At 43.1% G+C, this 14172-nt stretch overlaps 1 protein-coding gene across 2 annotated transcripts in view; it reads right to left on the reverse strand.

Annotated features, from left to right (window-relative positions):
* Positions 1-1706: 1706 nt before the first annotated feature.
* Positions 1707-14172, reverse strand: part of ARFGEF2 (ADP ribosylation factor guanine nucleotide exchange factor 2) — a 99549-nt gene continuing 87083 nt past the window's right edge. For both annotated transcript variants that reach the window (XM_053890167.1, XM_019458208.2), the window contains exons 35-39: positions 11840-11970; positions 7628-7796; positions 6596-6734; positions 2894-3011; positions 1707-2328 (exon numbers count right to left, since the gene is read on the reverse strand). In XM_053890167.1, the coding sequence (XP_053746142.1) occupies positions 2152-2328; positions 2894-3011; positions 6596-6734; positions 7628-7796; positions 11840-11970 (734 nt within the window). In that variant the 3' untranslated portion in view covers positions 1707-2151. The remainder of the gene's footprint in view (positions 2329-2893; positions 3012-6595; positions 6735-7627; positions 7797-11839; positions 11971-14172) is intronic.

The raw sequence follows: 14172 nt of genomic DNA on the forward strand, positions 1-14172 counted from the left end.
TAACAAAATGCGCTCAAACATTTCCTGCTCTGCAAAAGGAGGCAAAAATGAAAGAGAGGCAGGAAGACACTGGTGATGCAGTCAGAGATGATGAAGACAACGTCACACGGGAACCCCAGAAGGAAAGGAAAAGTCTCCAGTCGGGAACGCGGCGATATGGTACAGAAAACAGAAGTACGAAGGGACACGCGCGTTCCTGTGTGTACTTTTAGTACAAAGGCGGATGGACGGCACGGACTTGGGGAGGCTGTGACGGGCTACAGTACCAGGGATGGGTCTACAACACAGGTTCCGTGCTGCGGCATAAAGATGTCATGGATTTCAGGACAGGCAAGTCAAAGGTGCTAATATTTTCCATTCACCGTAAGATACTCTCCCACGGTCCCTTCCTCCTAAATTATACAGCTCCTCTTCTCTAATGTATGTGAATAACATAAAAACCTAAACCTGCTCTTTTTTTCTTTGGTAGAGAAATTAAAATACTTTGGGGGAAAGGAAAAAAAAAAAAAAAGTACTGCTGGCCCAAACCAGACATTTCTCAAGGCTGTTACAAACAAAAAACGTTGAAGAAACCGGTCTCTTAGTAAACAAAAGCACCAGAAATCCTTCTCTATAAAGAAAACATAGCTGATCTTAGATAGTTTCCCAACTTGCTAACTTCTAAGGCACCAGAGTTGACATCAATACAACCCAATTTACAGGACGAGAGGGCATAGGTAGAAGTCTGAATGTTTTAATGACTCTGTGTAACGCTTTTTCTAATGCTGAGTGCGGCTTGTGGTGAGCACTGGATGAGGGGGCAGAGTGAAGCGTGTGTCCTCTTTCTCGCTGACTCAGAATAAATTCAGCTTCCAAACAGACTGCTTGCAGGCGTCAGGCCCTGCCTGTGTACTGCAAACCTTTACAGAAGCTGCCGCGTCAGGACTCCGTTCTAACTGCGGTGAGGGGTACTGCGACCCACCCTTCCCAAAGAACGCAGCCCCTGAGCTCAAGTTGACGGAAGCACTTGGGCACGGGCCATCTCCTGCCGCGGTCACGGTTCAGCTGTGCTGGCCCCACAACAGCACAGGCCTACTCCGGGTCAACGACTCAAGGTTCACAGACGGCCCCTGTCACGCACAGCCACCGTCCCTCTCGAGGGCCCTTTAACGGGGACTGTGCACAGCAGGGACGCTAACAATTGGTACACGCGCTGTTCTGAGGTAAAAATAAAAGGTTTACTCAAATATAAATTAACTCTGTTAAATTACTACTTCATTTTTGTTACTACTTCATAGATTAGGTTTCAATGTGTGAGATGGACAATGCATTCTGGAAATTTTAATACCCATCCACAAATACTTATTTCAAAGGAAGGCTAATCATCTTCATTACATTTTTTACTTTTTCCTACAGACGTTTTCTCCCCAAGTTACTCAAAAAGGGAGAGCCAGGAGGCACTACCTGTTTTTGTTTTTTAACCTTGCAAGCTCTTACTTCTAACTTAATTACTAAACTCTGCTGTCAATGAAATTTTCAATAATATCTTTTCATAAAGTAATTTAAAAATCACTCAGACGTTAACAAAACAGAAAAAAAAAAAAAAAAGCAACAACCCTTTTCCCCACTAACTTTCTCCAAACTAATTTAACTACAGCTGACTCACAACTGACAAAAACACTCAAAATTCTCCAACACGCTCAAACAACAACAAAAAATCCAGCATATTTTAGGTGGCACTTAGCCGTTACAACAAGAAATTTTATTAACATACTCTCTAATAATCACAAACCTACACAGCTATGTTCAGTGTTTTCAAGGAGAGCAACTTCCTCGGACAAAACACGGACAGCCAATCGTGGGACTCTGCTAGGAAATGACCACATGTGCAGTGACAGGTTTGACAGTTTAATCAGTAAAATGGAATGACGGAGAGGAAACAGACTCCCCACCTACTGTGTTAACTGGGTATGCAACACTTGAATGAAACGGCACAACGTCTTAGTCAGGGACCGATGGGGCCAGCGCAGCGGCCGGCTTCCTCCAGGCCGTTCTGAGCTCCCAGAGGCCGACTCCTCGTGTCTAAGACCTGACCCGTCACGAGATGTGCCAGGCAGAGGCGGCATGGTGAGCGTTCTGCAGAGCTGCAGCAGTGGCCCGCCGGGGCCGGGGCTACCACACTGGTGACAGTGTCCCCGGTAGCTGCGACGGCTCTTCTGGAATCCAGATCTTATACACAACGCCTATCCGCAGGAAGAACTTGCGCAGGACCGCTCGGAGCTCAGGGATGAGGTCAAACTGCATGATTTCACACAAGTAGGGGTAGTACATAGAAGCGTGTGCTTTAAACTTGAGGTGGGAGAGAAGGAGAGAGAGAATTAGACAGGGAGCTATTTTTTCTGGCACTACTTTGCCAAGAGTATTCATCTCACCCTGGAACTTCTTGCAAGATTCTGGTGGTTTTTCTTGCTATTAAAAAGTTGATGTGAGAAATTTGCAAATTAGACTGTCTCTTAATTACGTTTAACTCCAAACACAAATTATTTGGGGGACAGCTTTGCTACCGGAGTCAACTTTCATTTTAGCAAAGCAGATTCCCAGCTCTGAACCACTGCTTCACAATCGCCACCCTCTCTTCCAACACAGCCGCACTGAAAATCACCGCCGCTGTTTCACAGCTGCATGGACGGTCTCAACATCAGCCTTTCTCAACTGGGCTTCTTTGAGAGAAAGAGCCCCAATGGGCCACAGCATCGCTGTCTGTCATGAATTAACTTTTCTCCAATGCATCTAGAATGGTGCTAGTTATGTAACCATCCTTAGAAGAATTGAGAAAAACAGTCTTGAAATTCTGAGTAAAATGCCAACCCAAACCTATGTCCTAGTGGAGACATTAGAGTTTCCTGGTTTATACCTTGTCATCGTTTATTTTGAGGGTTTTTGTTAGAAGTAACAACAGAAGACTTGTCCAGGCCTCCCGATGGCTTTCCGAATTCACGGTGATGAAATAGGCAAGGGCCTCACTGCACACGCTAGAAGAGTCGGAAACAGGGAGGCACATCAAACCCAAGATTAACCTCAGGGTGCCTGGGTGGCTCAGTCGGCTAAGTATCCGGCTTAAGCCCAGGTCATGGTGGGTTTGAGCCCCATGTTGGGCTCTGTGCAGCTCAGAGCCTGGAGCCTGCTTCAGATTCTGTGTCTCCCTCTCTCTCCGCCCCTCCTCTACTCACTCTTTCTCTCTCAAAAATAAATAAACATTTAAAAAAATTTTTTAAAAACCCACAAGATTAACCTCTCACATTTTACTAGACAATTTTTTTTTTTTTTTAATTTTAGAGACAGCATGTGAGTGAGGAAGAGGGGCAGAGGGAGGGAGAGAGGAAGCGGGGGTGGGAGGAGAGAGAGGGAGAGGGAGAGGGAGAGGGAGAGAGAGAGAGAGAGAGAGAGAGAGAGAGAGAAAATGAATGAATGAATGAATATCTTAAGCAGATTCCATGCTCAGCACAGAGCCTGATGCCAGGCTCCATCCAACGACCCTGGGATCATGACCTGAGCAGAAATCAAGAGTCAGACGCCCAACCGACTGAGCCACCCAGGTGCCCCATGTAGTGGAAAACTCTTCATTCTGGCAATGAGTATTTATTTCCTGGGCACTTGCTCTGGCTTCTGGCTATGCCATCTTGGGCAAAGCTATAAAACAGGGATAAATAACTGTACCCAACTCAAGGGACTGTGGTAAAGATTAAATGAGACTGGTGTGTTGAATGTTAGCATAGCTCAGGGCCTGCTCAGAGAAGAGGGCCCAATCAGCATTTGTGCACAATGAACATAGAGCCTATCATCCACAGCTGGCTACACACTGCCTTTCTCTTCTCCTGTCACATACAATTGCTTTTTTTTTTTTTTTTTAATGTTTGTTTATTTTTGAGAGAGAGGGAGCACAAGCAGGGGAGGGGCAAAGAGAGAGGGAGACACAGAATCTGAAGCAGGCTTCAGGCTCTGAGTGGTCAGCATAGAGCCCAACACCGGGCTCGAACCCATGAACCATGAGATCATGACCTGAGCTAAAGTTGGACGCTTAACTGACTGAGCCCCCCAGGCACCCCACTACTTTTTTTTTAAAGTAATCTCTACCCCCAACATGTGGCTTGAACTTGCAACCACGAGACCAAAAGTAGCATGCTCTACCAACTGAGCCAGCTAGGTGCCCCACAAATGCTACTTTTATTTAACTTTTTGGTTATTATTTCTTTCAGTTTATTTTTGAGGGGGTGGGGCAGAGAGAGAATCCCAAGCAGGCTCTGCACTGTCAGTGCAGAACCCAACATGGAGCTCAATCCCATGAACTGTGAGATCATGACCTGAGCTGAAATCAAGAGCCAGAGGCTTAACCAACTGATCCAGTCAGGTGCCCTACAACTGCTACTTTCAAAACACATGTTATGCTGGGGTGCCTGGCTGGCTCAGTTGGTGGAGCATGTGACTCAAAATTGTGAGTTCAAGCCCCACACTAGAGGTAGAGCCTACTTAAAAAAAAATGTTATGCTAGAAATTGCAAATTTATCTCCTTTACAGAAACTTTATGAGACTATGTAGATAATTATCCTTTGAGCTTGATTTAAGTTAATATGAGCTATTGGTGTCTCTATAATTAATTATGATGAACGAAAAGTGCAAAAAATTATAAAGGAGAAAAAAATACCCGTAATTCCATCATCCTAAGGGACATATATCAAAATATTGTCCTATTTCCTTCTAGTCTTTTTGTCTGTGATATTTAAAAAACATTGCTGAAAAATCAGATCTATATGGTTTTACATCCTGTTTTGTGGTGAAACTTGTATCATGAGCACATTCCCACATTCTGGAAAATTATTTTGTAAAACTTCATTTTCAATGCCTGCATAATATTCTACCACAGGATAGACTGTAATTTAGTTATCCATTCTACAGCTGAGCTGTTTTAAATTTCTTCTCTTATTTTCGCATTTTTAATTTTTAAAAAGTAATCTATGCCTAACATGGGGACTCATGAGAGTGAACTCATGAGAGATTACTTTAAAATCTTAAAAGAAAAAAAAAAAAAAAGTCTCATGCTTTACCAACTGAGCCAGCCAGGCACCCGATATTTCTTCTCTTTATAAGTAAGTCTGCAGTGAAGAGTTCTTTGTGGGAATCCTGGTTCCTATTTCTAACAAAATTTCTTTTTTAAAAAAAATTGTTTTGTAAGTAATCTCCATGCCCAAAGTGGGGCTGGAACTCACAACCCTGAGATCATGAGTCGCACGCTCTATAGACTGAGCCAGTCAGGCACCCCTCTAAGACATTTTAGATTCCATGACAGTGGAATTACTGTGCCAAAGAAAGGCACTGAACATTTTCACGTTCCTGATTTTAATGCCACCTGCTTTCTAGAAAAATCCCCTCACTGTACACTCCTCCTAGCAGTGCAGGAGAATACACATCCTATCGTGGTTGCCAGAACCACAAGCTAATGATTTGAAATCATAAAGGAGTGAAAAGGGGGCGCAGACATGGTGTCTTGCTCACAAGATGCTGGGTGGCGAACGTCTACTTTTCTAATTTTTTTAATGTTTTACTTATTTTTGAGACAGAGACAGAACATGAGCAGGGGAGGGGCAGAGAGAGAGAGGGACACAGAATCCGAAGCAGGCTCCAGGGCCTGAGCCGTCAGCACAGAGCCTGATGCGGGGCTCGAAGTCGCGAACCGTGAGATCATGACCTGAGCCGAAGCCAGACACTTAACCAACTGAGCCGCCCAGGCGCCCCTCAAACGTCTACTTTTCTGTCTGGGACTCTCAGTGCCACCCCCCATCTCCTCCTTATGCGTTTCTGCATAATCTAAGTCAGGACACCCTGGTATCCACAGGATTCCAACACATGCTTCTTGGGAAGAAGGAAGGGTGGGAAGTTTAAGTGGACATTGCCCTAAAGAGGACTTAGTCAGGACTTCACTCCGGACCTGCTGACTCAGAGTACTTTGTACTGCCCATGTTTTTGTGCCTTAAGAAATTTATGAATGAGGGACGCCTGGTAGCTTAGTCGGTTGAGCGTCTGACTCTTGATTTCAGCTCAGGTAATGATCTCAGGGTTGTGAGATTGAGCCCCACGCTGAATGGGGAGCCTGCTTAAGATTCTCTCTCCCCCCCCCCCCTCTCTCGCCCCCTCTCAACCTATAAATGAAAGAAATGAGGCCCCAGCCTCCTCAGGGCATGAAGAAAAGTGAAGTAGAAGTGTCAGCAAAGGGGCACCTGGGTGGCTCAGTCGGTTGAGCATCTGACTTCAGCTCAGGTCATGATCTTAAGATCATGAGTTCAAGCTCCACAACAGGCTCGCTGCTGTCAGCACAGAGCCCGCTTCAGATCCTCCGTCCTCCCCTCTCTGCCCCTTCCCTGCCTACGCTCTCTCAAATAAAACGTTAAAAAAAAAAAAAAAAAAAAAAGCATCAGCAAATAGAAAACACAAAAAAAGAAAAGCAGTTTGTGAGGGTGTCAGCATGTATATGTTTTTTTTTATTCTTTTCAATTCAGAGTATTACTGTGATGCAGTTTGTGTTTTACAGATAAGACATTTAATCAGGAACCAATCTTCTTACGTTAAAAGTCGCTGCTGGATTTCATCCCAGGAATCCCTGCGGTTCTCGTCAACATACATCCGAAACAGGATCCTCAAACAACAGGCCAGGCTGCTGGTTTCTTGCTTTAGAAGATTGGGTTTAGATTTGCCTTTAAAACCTAGAGATTAGACAGTCAGATAAACAGTGCACACTTCTAGGATAAGACTGAGAAGTCACGCGGGAACCTAATCTAGTTACCTTAGGGAAAGAACACTGAAACATCTCACCTTCTTTTTAACTGAAGTCTGGCTGACATATAACATTACTCTTAAACACCTTTTCTTAAACAAAGCAGTACCAGTCAGCCACAGAGATACGTAAACAACTCTCACAAGCAAAGCCTTATTACAGGCAAAGGCATAAAATACCTAGATCTGTTAAAGTCATAAAGGAAAACAGTATTATAAAACTGAGGATTAAAATAAGCACTTGGGAAGAAAATGAATGGTTACCCAGTAACAGTAACAATACAAACATTATATAAAGTCTCACTTTTGTGCAAAGTTCACAAAATGAGACTCTTACTGGCACCATGCATGCACACCTATCTATATATAAATATATCTATATAAATGTGTGTATGTATCTATATGTATCTCTATATCACCTCCAGAGTTTATGTATTTATTTTTGGAGGTGGGAAGGAGAACCCCTAAAAGCCTCAGAAAATGTCTGAATGCTTTTCTGTTTCTCCTAGACCACCACAATTTTTGATACAAAAATATTTAACTACATAATTTTACCTTGATTTGCTAGATCAGTTCCGGTCTCTATGAATTCACTTTTCCGCCAGATACTTACTGAAAATCCCCCGCGTGCCAGGCAGTATTCCTGGAATTCCTGGTACCGGGATGGAATGTACCCAGCATTCCTTCTTTTTCCCTCAAGCATGAAAATTATCTGCCAAGTTATTCCAGCTAAGTGTACAAGTATCAGGAGTTTCCCAAGGGCTTCCATGTTTTAGGGTGGTGACCGGTGTGGCCACCTGTCCCATCTGCTGTGTGGCCTTACCTGCTCGCCACAGGACAGTCCGTTGCTCGTAATTGGAGTTGAAGGCCTTTGAGAACGAATGGGACTCCTGCAAGCAGTCCAGCAGCTTGAAGAGATGCTGGGAAGACATGCACTTGTACATGCCCTGGTCCTCTGTCTCTATGTGGATGTCTGCATCCAGCGTGTCTTGCTAGAGAGGGGAGGGTGGGAGAGCTAAGTGAGGGTGGTTTTGGAGCCGTCACATCGAGGCACTCATTACTCGCCACAAGTCATACGCACACTTCGTTCCTCACCACCCTGAATGTCTCCCCTTTACACTCTGTTCACCGGCAGGGGCAGTGGGGAGAATTACGCCGAGCTCTTGCGTGACGTCAGGCTTTGCTGGCCCGAGTGTCCGTTCTGTCGGTACTGCCTTCATTGCATGAACACAAGTACTTCTCCAGTTATTTCACAATAGGACTGCACGGTCCTCTACTTATCAAAGAAACAATTTTTTAAAGACTTTATTTTTAAGTAATATCTACACCCAACGTGGGGATCAAACTCACAAGCCCGAGATCAAGAGTCGCACGCCCCTCGGACTGAACCAGCCAGGCGCTCCTCCTCTTTTATTTATTTTTATTTTATTTTTTATTTTTTTTTAATGTTTATTTATTTTTGAGAGAGACAGAAACAGAATGCGAGTGGGTTAGGGGCAGAGAAAGAGGGAGACACAGAAGCAGAAGCAGGCTCCAGGCTCTGAGCTGTCAGCACAGAGCCTGACGTGGGGCTTGAACTCACGAGCTGTGAGATCATGACCTGAACCGAAGCTGGACACTCAACTGACTGAGCCACCCAGGTGCCCCTATTTTATTTGTATTTTATAACGAGATTGGAACATGAGAAAGTCAAACTGTACTGTATGTCATAGAAGGTGTGAGTCTCAAACCATACTTATTGAAAGACCAAAACTGGGGTGCCTGGCTGGCTCAATCAGTTGAGCATCCAACCCTTGGTTTTGACCCAGATCTTGATCTCATGGTTCAGGGGTTCGAGCCCCAGGTTGGGCTGTCCACTGATGGTACAGAGCCTGCTTGGGATTCTCTCCGCCCCTCCCCCCCTGCCCCACTCACGTGCTGTCTCAAAATAAAATAAACTTAACAGCAACAACAAAGAAACTGCTAAGTGAAGCCTGAGTGGCATCTTTAGCTTCAACTTTGTTTACAAATGTGAAGGGAAAAAAACATAAAAATAGGTACAAAATGATAGACATTTTTATCAAACATGTTGCCTAAAATGTGAGACGTAATTAGGGATTTTATATTTGTTGAGCATTCTAAGAATAGAATGGATCTATCCTTCTTATAAGCCGGAGGTTAATGAAAAATGGAGTTGGCCATGTTTCCTAAATTGATCTATGAATTCAATGCAATCCTTATCAAAATCCCAGATTACTACCTTTTATTTATTAATTTTTTTTAACGTTTGTTTATTTCTGAGACAGAGAGAGACAGAGCATGAGTGGGGGAGGGGCAGAGAGAGAGGGAGACACAGAATCCGAAGCAGGCTCCAGGCTCTGAGCTGTCAGCACAGAGCCCGACGTGGGGCTCAAACTCACAAACCGTGAGATCATGACCTGAGCTGGAGTCGGTTGCTCAACTGACTGAGCCACCCAGGCGCCCCAGATTACTACCTTTTAGAAATTGACAAGCTGATCCTAAATTCATGTGGAAACACAACTGACACAGAATAGCCAAAACAATGTTGAAAAAAGAAATGCAAAGTTAGAAGACTCACACTTTGATTTCATTCAAGACAGTATGGTGGTATTGGTATAAAGATGGACATACAGGTCAGTGGAACAGAACTGAGAACCCAGAAATAAATCCTTATATTTAGGATTAAGTGATTTCCAACATGCATGCCAGAACAATTCACTGGGGAGAAAACAGTCTTTACAATAAATGGTACTGGGACAACTGGGGATGTCCATGTGTTAAAAAAAAAAAAAAAAAAAAAAAAAAGATGATCTCCTATTTCCCATTATACACAAAAATGAACTAAAAAATGGATCAAACACCTACATGTAAAAGCTAAAATTATAAAACTCTTAAAAGAAACCGTGGGCCTAATCTTTGTGACCCTGAATCAGGCCATGCTTTCTCAGATATAACACTAAAAGTACAAGGACTCAAGTAAAAATAGTAATTCAGAACTTCATTAAAATTAAGTTTTGGTGCTTCAAAGGCCACCATCAAGAAACTGAAAAGACAATGCACAGAATGGGAGAAAATAGTTGTATCTGATAAGTGGCTAGTATCCAGAATATATAAAAACTCATATAATTCAATGGCCGAAAGATAAATACTCCAACTTAAAAGTGGGTACGTGATTTGAAAAGACATCTCCCCAAAAATACAAATGAGCCAATCAACACAGAAGATAGCTGTTCAAGGTCATTAGTCACTAGGGGAATGGGAATCCAAATCACAATGAGATACCACTTCACACTCACTGGGATGGCTGTGATAAAAAAAAAAAAAAAAAAAACAAAAAAAAAAGAAGAAAGAAATAAGAACAATAACAACCATTGATGAGGATGTGGAAAATTAGAGCCTTCATCAATTGCTGATGGTAGGGTAAAATAGTCCAGCTGTTTTAGAAAACGGTCTGGCACTTCCTCAGAAAGGTAGGCATAGAGTTATGGTGTCACCTGGAAATTCCACTCCTAGGTACAAGCTCAAGAGAATTAAAAACATGTCCACATAAAAACTCATATACAAATGTTCACAGCACTGTTATTCATAATAGCCAGGCAGTGGAAACAATCCAAATGTCCATCGACTGATGAAAGGATAAATAAAATGTGGAACAGCTGTACAATGGAATATTCTAGACATATATATACACATATATGCGTGTACACACACATCTGTATATATAGAACAACGTGGATGTCACATGCTACAACACGGATGAACTCGGGAAATGTTATGCTAAGTGGAGGAAGCTGGACACAAAAGCTCATGTATTATAGGATTCTATTAATATGAAATATGCAGATTAGGTAAACCCATAGAGCCAGACGGTAGATTAGTGGCTATCAAGGGCTGGGACGAAGAGAGAAGGGGGACTGACTGCTAATGGTTAGGGCATTCCCTTTTGCAGTGACAAAAATATTCTGGAATTAGATAGGGGTGATGTTTGTACAACTTTGTGAATATTCCAAAACACTGAACTGTACATTTAAAAAATAAAAACCAGGGGTGCCAGGGTGGCTCGGTCGGGAAAGAGTCTGACTCTTGACTTTGGCTCAGGTCATGATCTCATGCTTTGTGAGTTTGAGCCCCACATCAGGCTCTGCACTGACAGCGTGGAGCCTGCTTGGGATTCTCTCTCTCCCTCTGTCTGTGTCCCTGTGCCACTTGCTCTCTCTGTCTCTCTCTCTCTCTCTCTCAAACAAACAAAAAGGAGGATAGCCTTTGGGCTGGATCTAGCCCACAGATATATTCTGTTCATTGGTAATTATATTACTTAATAAACAGGAGATTTCCTATATGAAAAAAAATCTCGATCTGGCTCCTGTTGAAAAACTGGGAGCCTGTCGTGACTTGACCCATCTGTTAGCAACACACCGCTGGGCTGGGAGGCGGCTGCGGCTCTGGCGGGGCTGGAGGTGCCTGGACTCTCTGCTCCTGGTCCCACCTAGGCTGAGTAGGCATTCACAGGATGTTAGTCCCAGAACCACGTAAGTTTACAACCTATGGTGTAATGTTATGGTTCAGCTTTTGGACACCCAACCCTCCGTCGCCAAGAACAATAGGTTGTACATACAAGACAAAAAAGTAAACTTTCTAAAGGAAAAAGTGGTATCTTCACCCATATATTTTTCTCTCTCGGTTACTTATGGTTAAACCATACAACAATTATGTGAAACAGGCCTGTGATTAACAACACTCTTTTTCGAAGCACCGGGGAGGGTGGGATCTGAGCAGTGGCATGCTGGTAGACCGGCTCTCTAGGAAATTAAAAAAAAAAAAAAAAAAAGAAAAAGAAAGTTCTGATTTTTAGGGTTTGCTGATTTCTGTGGTATAAACATTCTCATCATGGCCAATTTCAAGCTACCAATATGCCGTGACTGATCACAGGGCTGGGGAGAGATGAGCACGATCTACGAGCTGGCTCCAGCACACCACTGCATCTGAGCAACCTCTCCAGGGGCAAGTTGGTCCTCCTCGAGGCTCGTCCTATTACCTGGGCAGCAACCATGTGTTCTGCATCTTCTTTTTTGCTTGTTGCAGGGTAGAACACGATGTTGTCAATGGTCTGTATCAATTCCAGCTGGACCACACACTTGATGAGGAGGCTGGCAAACAGTTTCTGATCTATATTAGATGATAAAGATTAACCCTAATAATGATTCAGCCAGTGTTGAGTAAGTATTAACCGAGCTCCTTCTACATGCCAGGCACAGTCCTTGATGCTGTGGCATAACAATGAATAAGCTGGACAAAAATCCCTGCTTCCATGGCAGAGACAGAAAATAAACAAGATGTTTAAGGCACATGTCTACCTATGTCAAATGACGATGACAAAGGTAGGGATGGGGACAAGGTAGGGATGTCATCAGGATGGGGCTTCAAGTTTAAACAAGCTGGTCAGGAAAGCTCCGAGAATGTGATACTTGAGCAAAGACCTGAAGGGGAGGAGTCAGCTACGCAGGGCCCACGTCTTCCGACAAGCTTCTCTGCCACCTGCAGCTACTGACTAGACTCTAGCTAACAACTCCTCCCTCCATCTTTGTCTTCTCACTCCCTGGGCTCAGTGGTGGTCCATGTCAGGCACTTCGGAGGTGTGGGTTGATTTGACTATAATAAAAGTAGAGATTCCTCATTCAACTTATTGTTATAGAATCAGGAAGTTGAAAACATTAAATAAAGCATTTAGTGATGTCAAATGAGGTTAGGTCATTCTCAAGTTTTGGAAAGTGACTAAAACTGTCTTTCTGTCTGTCTATCAATTTTCTATGTAGAATCAGTTTAATTAAAGAGGACTGTGGTGGAGCTGCAAAACATGTACATTTGACTCATGCCAATTCAGTAACATCAAAAATTAAAATTAAATTAAAAATTTAAATTAAAATTTAAAAGAACCAAAAATTAAAAATTAAAAAGAAGAGACCAAAAATTAAAAAGAAGAGAAACAACGCAAGTGCTGTGAGCCTGTACCTGCTGCCCACAGGGCAGGCTGAGATGGGAGACTGGAGGCACGTTCCCAGGAGGAAGGACAGGGGTCTCAAGGCCCAGGCACCTCTCAGAGTATAAACATCCTGCTGCACCAAGAGCGGTTCTAGTTAAAACGTGCCTCCTCCACACGAGCCAATCCTTTATCTGGAGCCAATGAGGCAGCACAGTTCATTCTCTCACTGGCTACTACAGAGAGACTGGCACGAGCTGCAGATATGGAGGAACATGGTAGCTTTTCAATGGATCCCAAGGGTGCTTCTGTTTTATGCCTTCAAAAAATAGCGGTGAGCACGTGTGGCTTTGTCTAATGCACTGGTTGCGAAGTTAACAGCGCTGTTAACACCTACAGCCTGGCGTGTGGAGAAGAGGGTGGGGCTGCTATGAAGGAAAACAATATGGCCACAGCTTGAAAACAACCAGACCAGGAAACAGGACGGTTCCAGTTTCTCAGTCAGCCAGAAGTGCGCTAGGTCCCAAGGATCCAAATGTCAACAGTACCTCCTCAAACGGTAGAGTACCAATTATGTGAGATCACATATTTGAAACACACAGTGCTGTGCCTGGTGCATAGCAACTGTCAGACCTGTTTTTTAAAATGACAGGCAGTAAAATAGATCACAAGAACACTGTGGGACAAACTGATAAAAGTCATCTGAAACTCATATCCAGAAAAGGGATCTCTAACACATAAAAAGCTTCTCCAAACCAATAAAGACTAACAGCCAATATAAAATGAAGATTTGAACAGATCATGAAAAGATCTTAGACACACGAAAAACTGCTCATTTCACTCATAATTAGGAAACTGCAAATTAAAAATACTCCAAAGGTATGAAATATCACCTGTGTGTTCCTGAAGATCACGTCAACAGAAACAACATTAATGGGGCAAGAATCTAATCATCCGTCAAAATGGCAAGTGCACTTCACCCAGCAATCCCATTTTTAGGAATTTATTACACAGATAAACTCACAAATGACACACACATTAAGTGATTCAATGTTGTACTGTTCGTCACGAAGATTGGGAATAATATAAATGTCCATTAGTAGGAAACCCAATTAAGCAAACAACAGTACATCCACATCCTTGGATAACATAAATAGTATAAAAGAATGTGAAAGCTTTTAAGGTACTGATTTTGAATGATCTTAAAGATATACTAACTGAAAAAACAATGTATAGTATTCCCTAATTTGTATAAAAAGGACAGGGACAGGAGAATTCATGTGTATGTGTGTACACGTACATATGTGTTTACGGATATGCATTTCTTATATATGGATAAAATGTCTTTGGAAACGTACAGAAGCTGGTGACACTGGCTGCCACAGGAAGGG

Source organism: Panthera pardus, unplaced genomic scaffold (assembly GCF_024362965.1).
Source record: "Panthera pardus isolate Hobbes unplaced genomic scaffold, ASM2436296v1 HiC_scaffold_25, whole genome shotgun sequence".
Taxonomy (NCBI): Eukaryota; Metazoa; Chordata; class Mammalia; order Carnivora; family Felidae; genus Panthera; species Panthera pardus.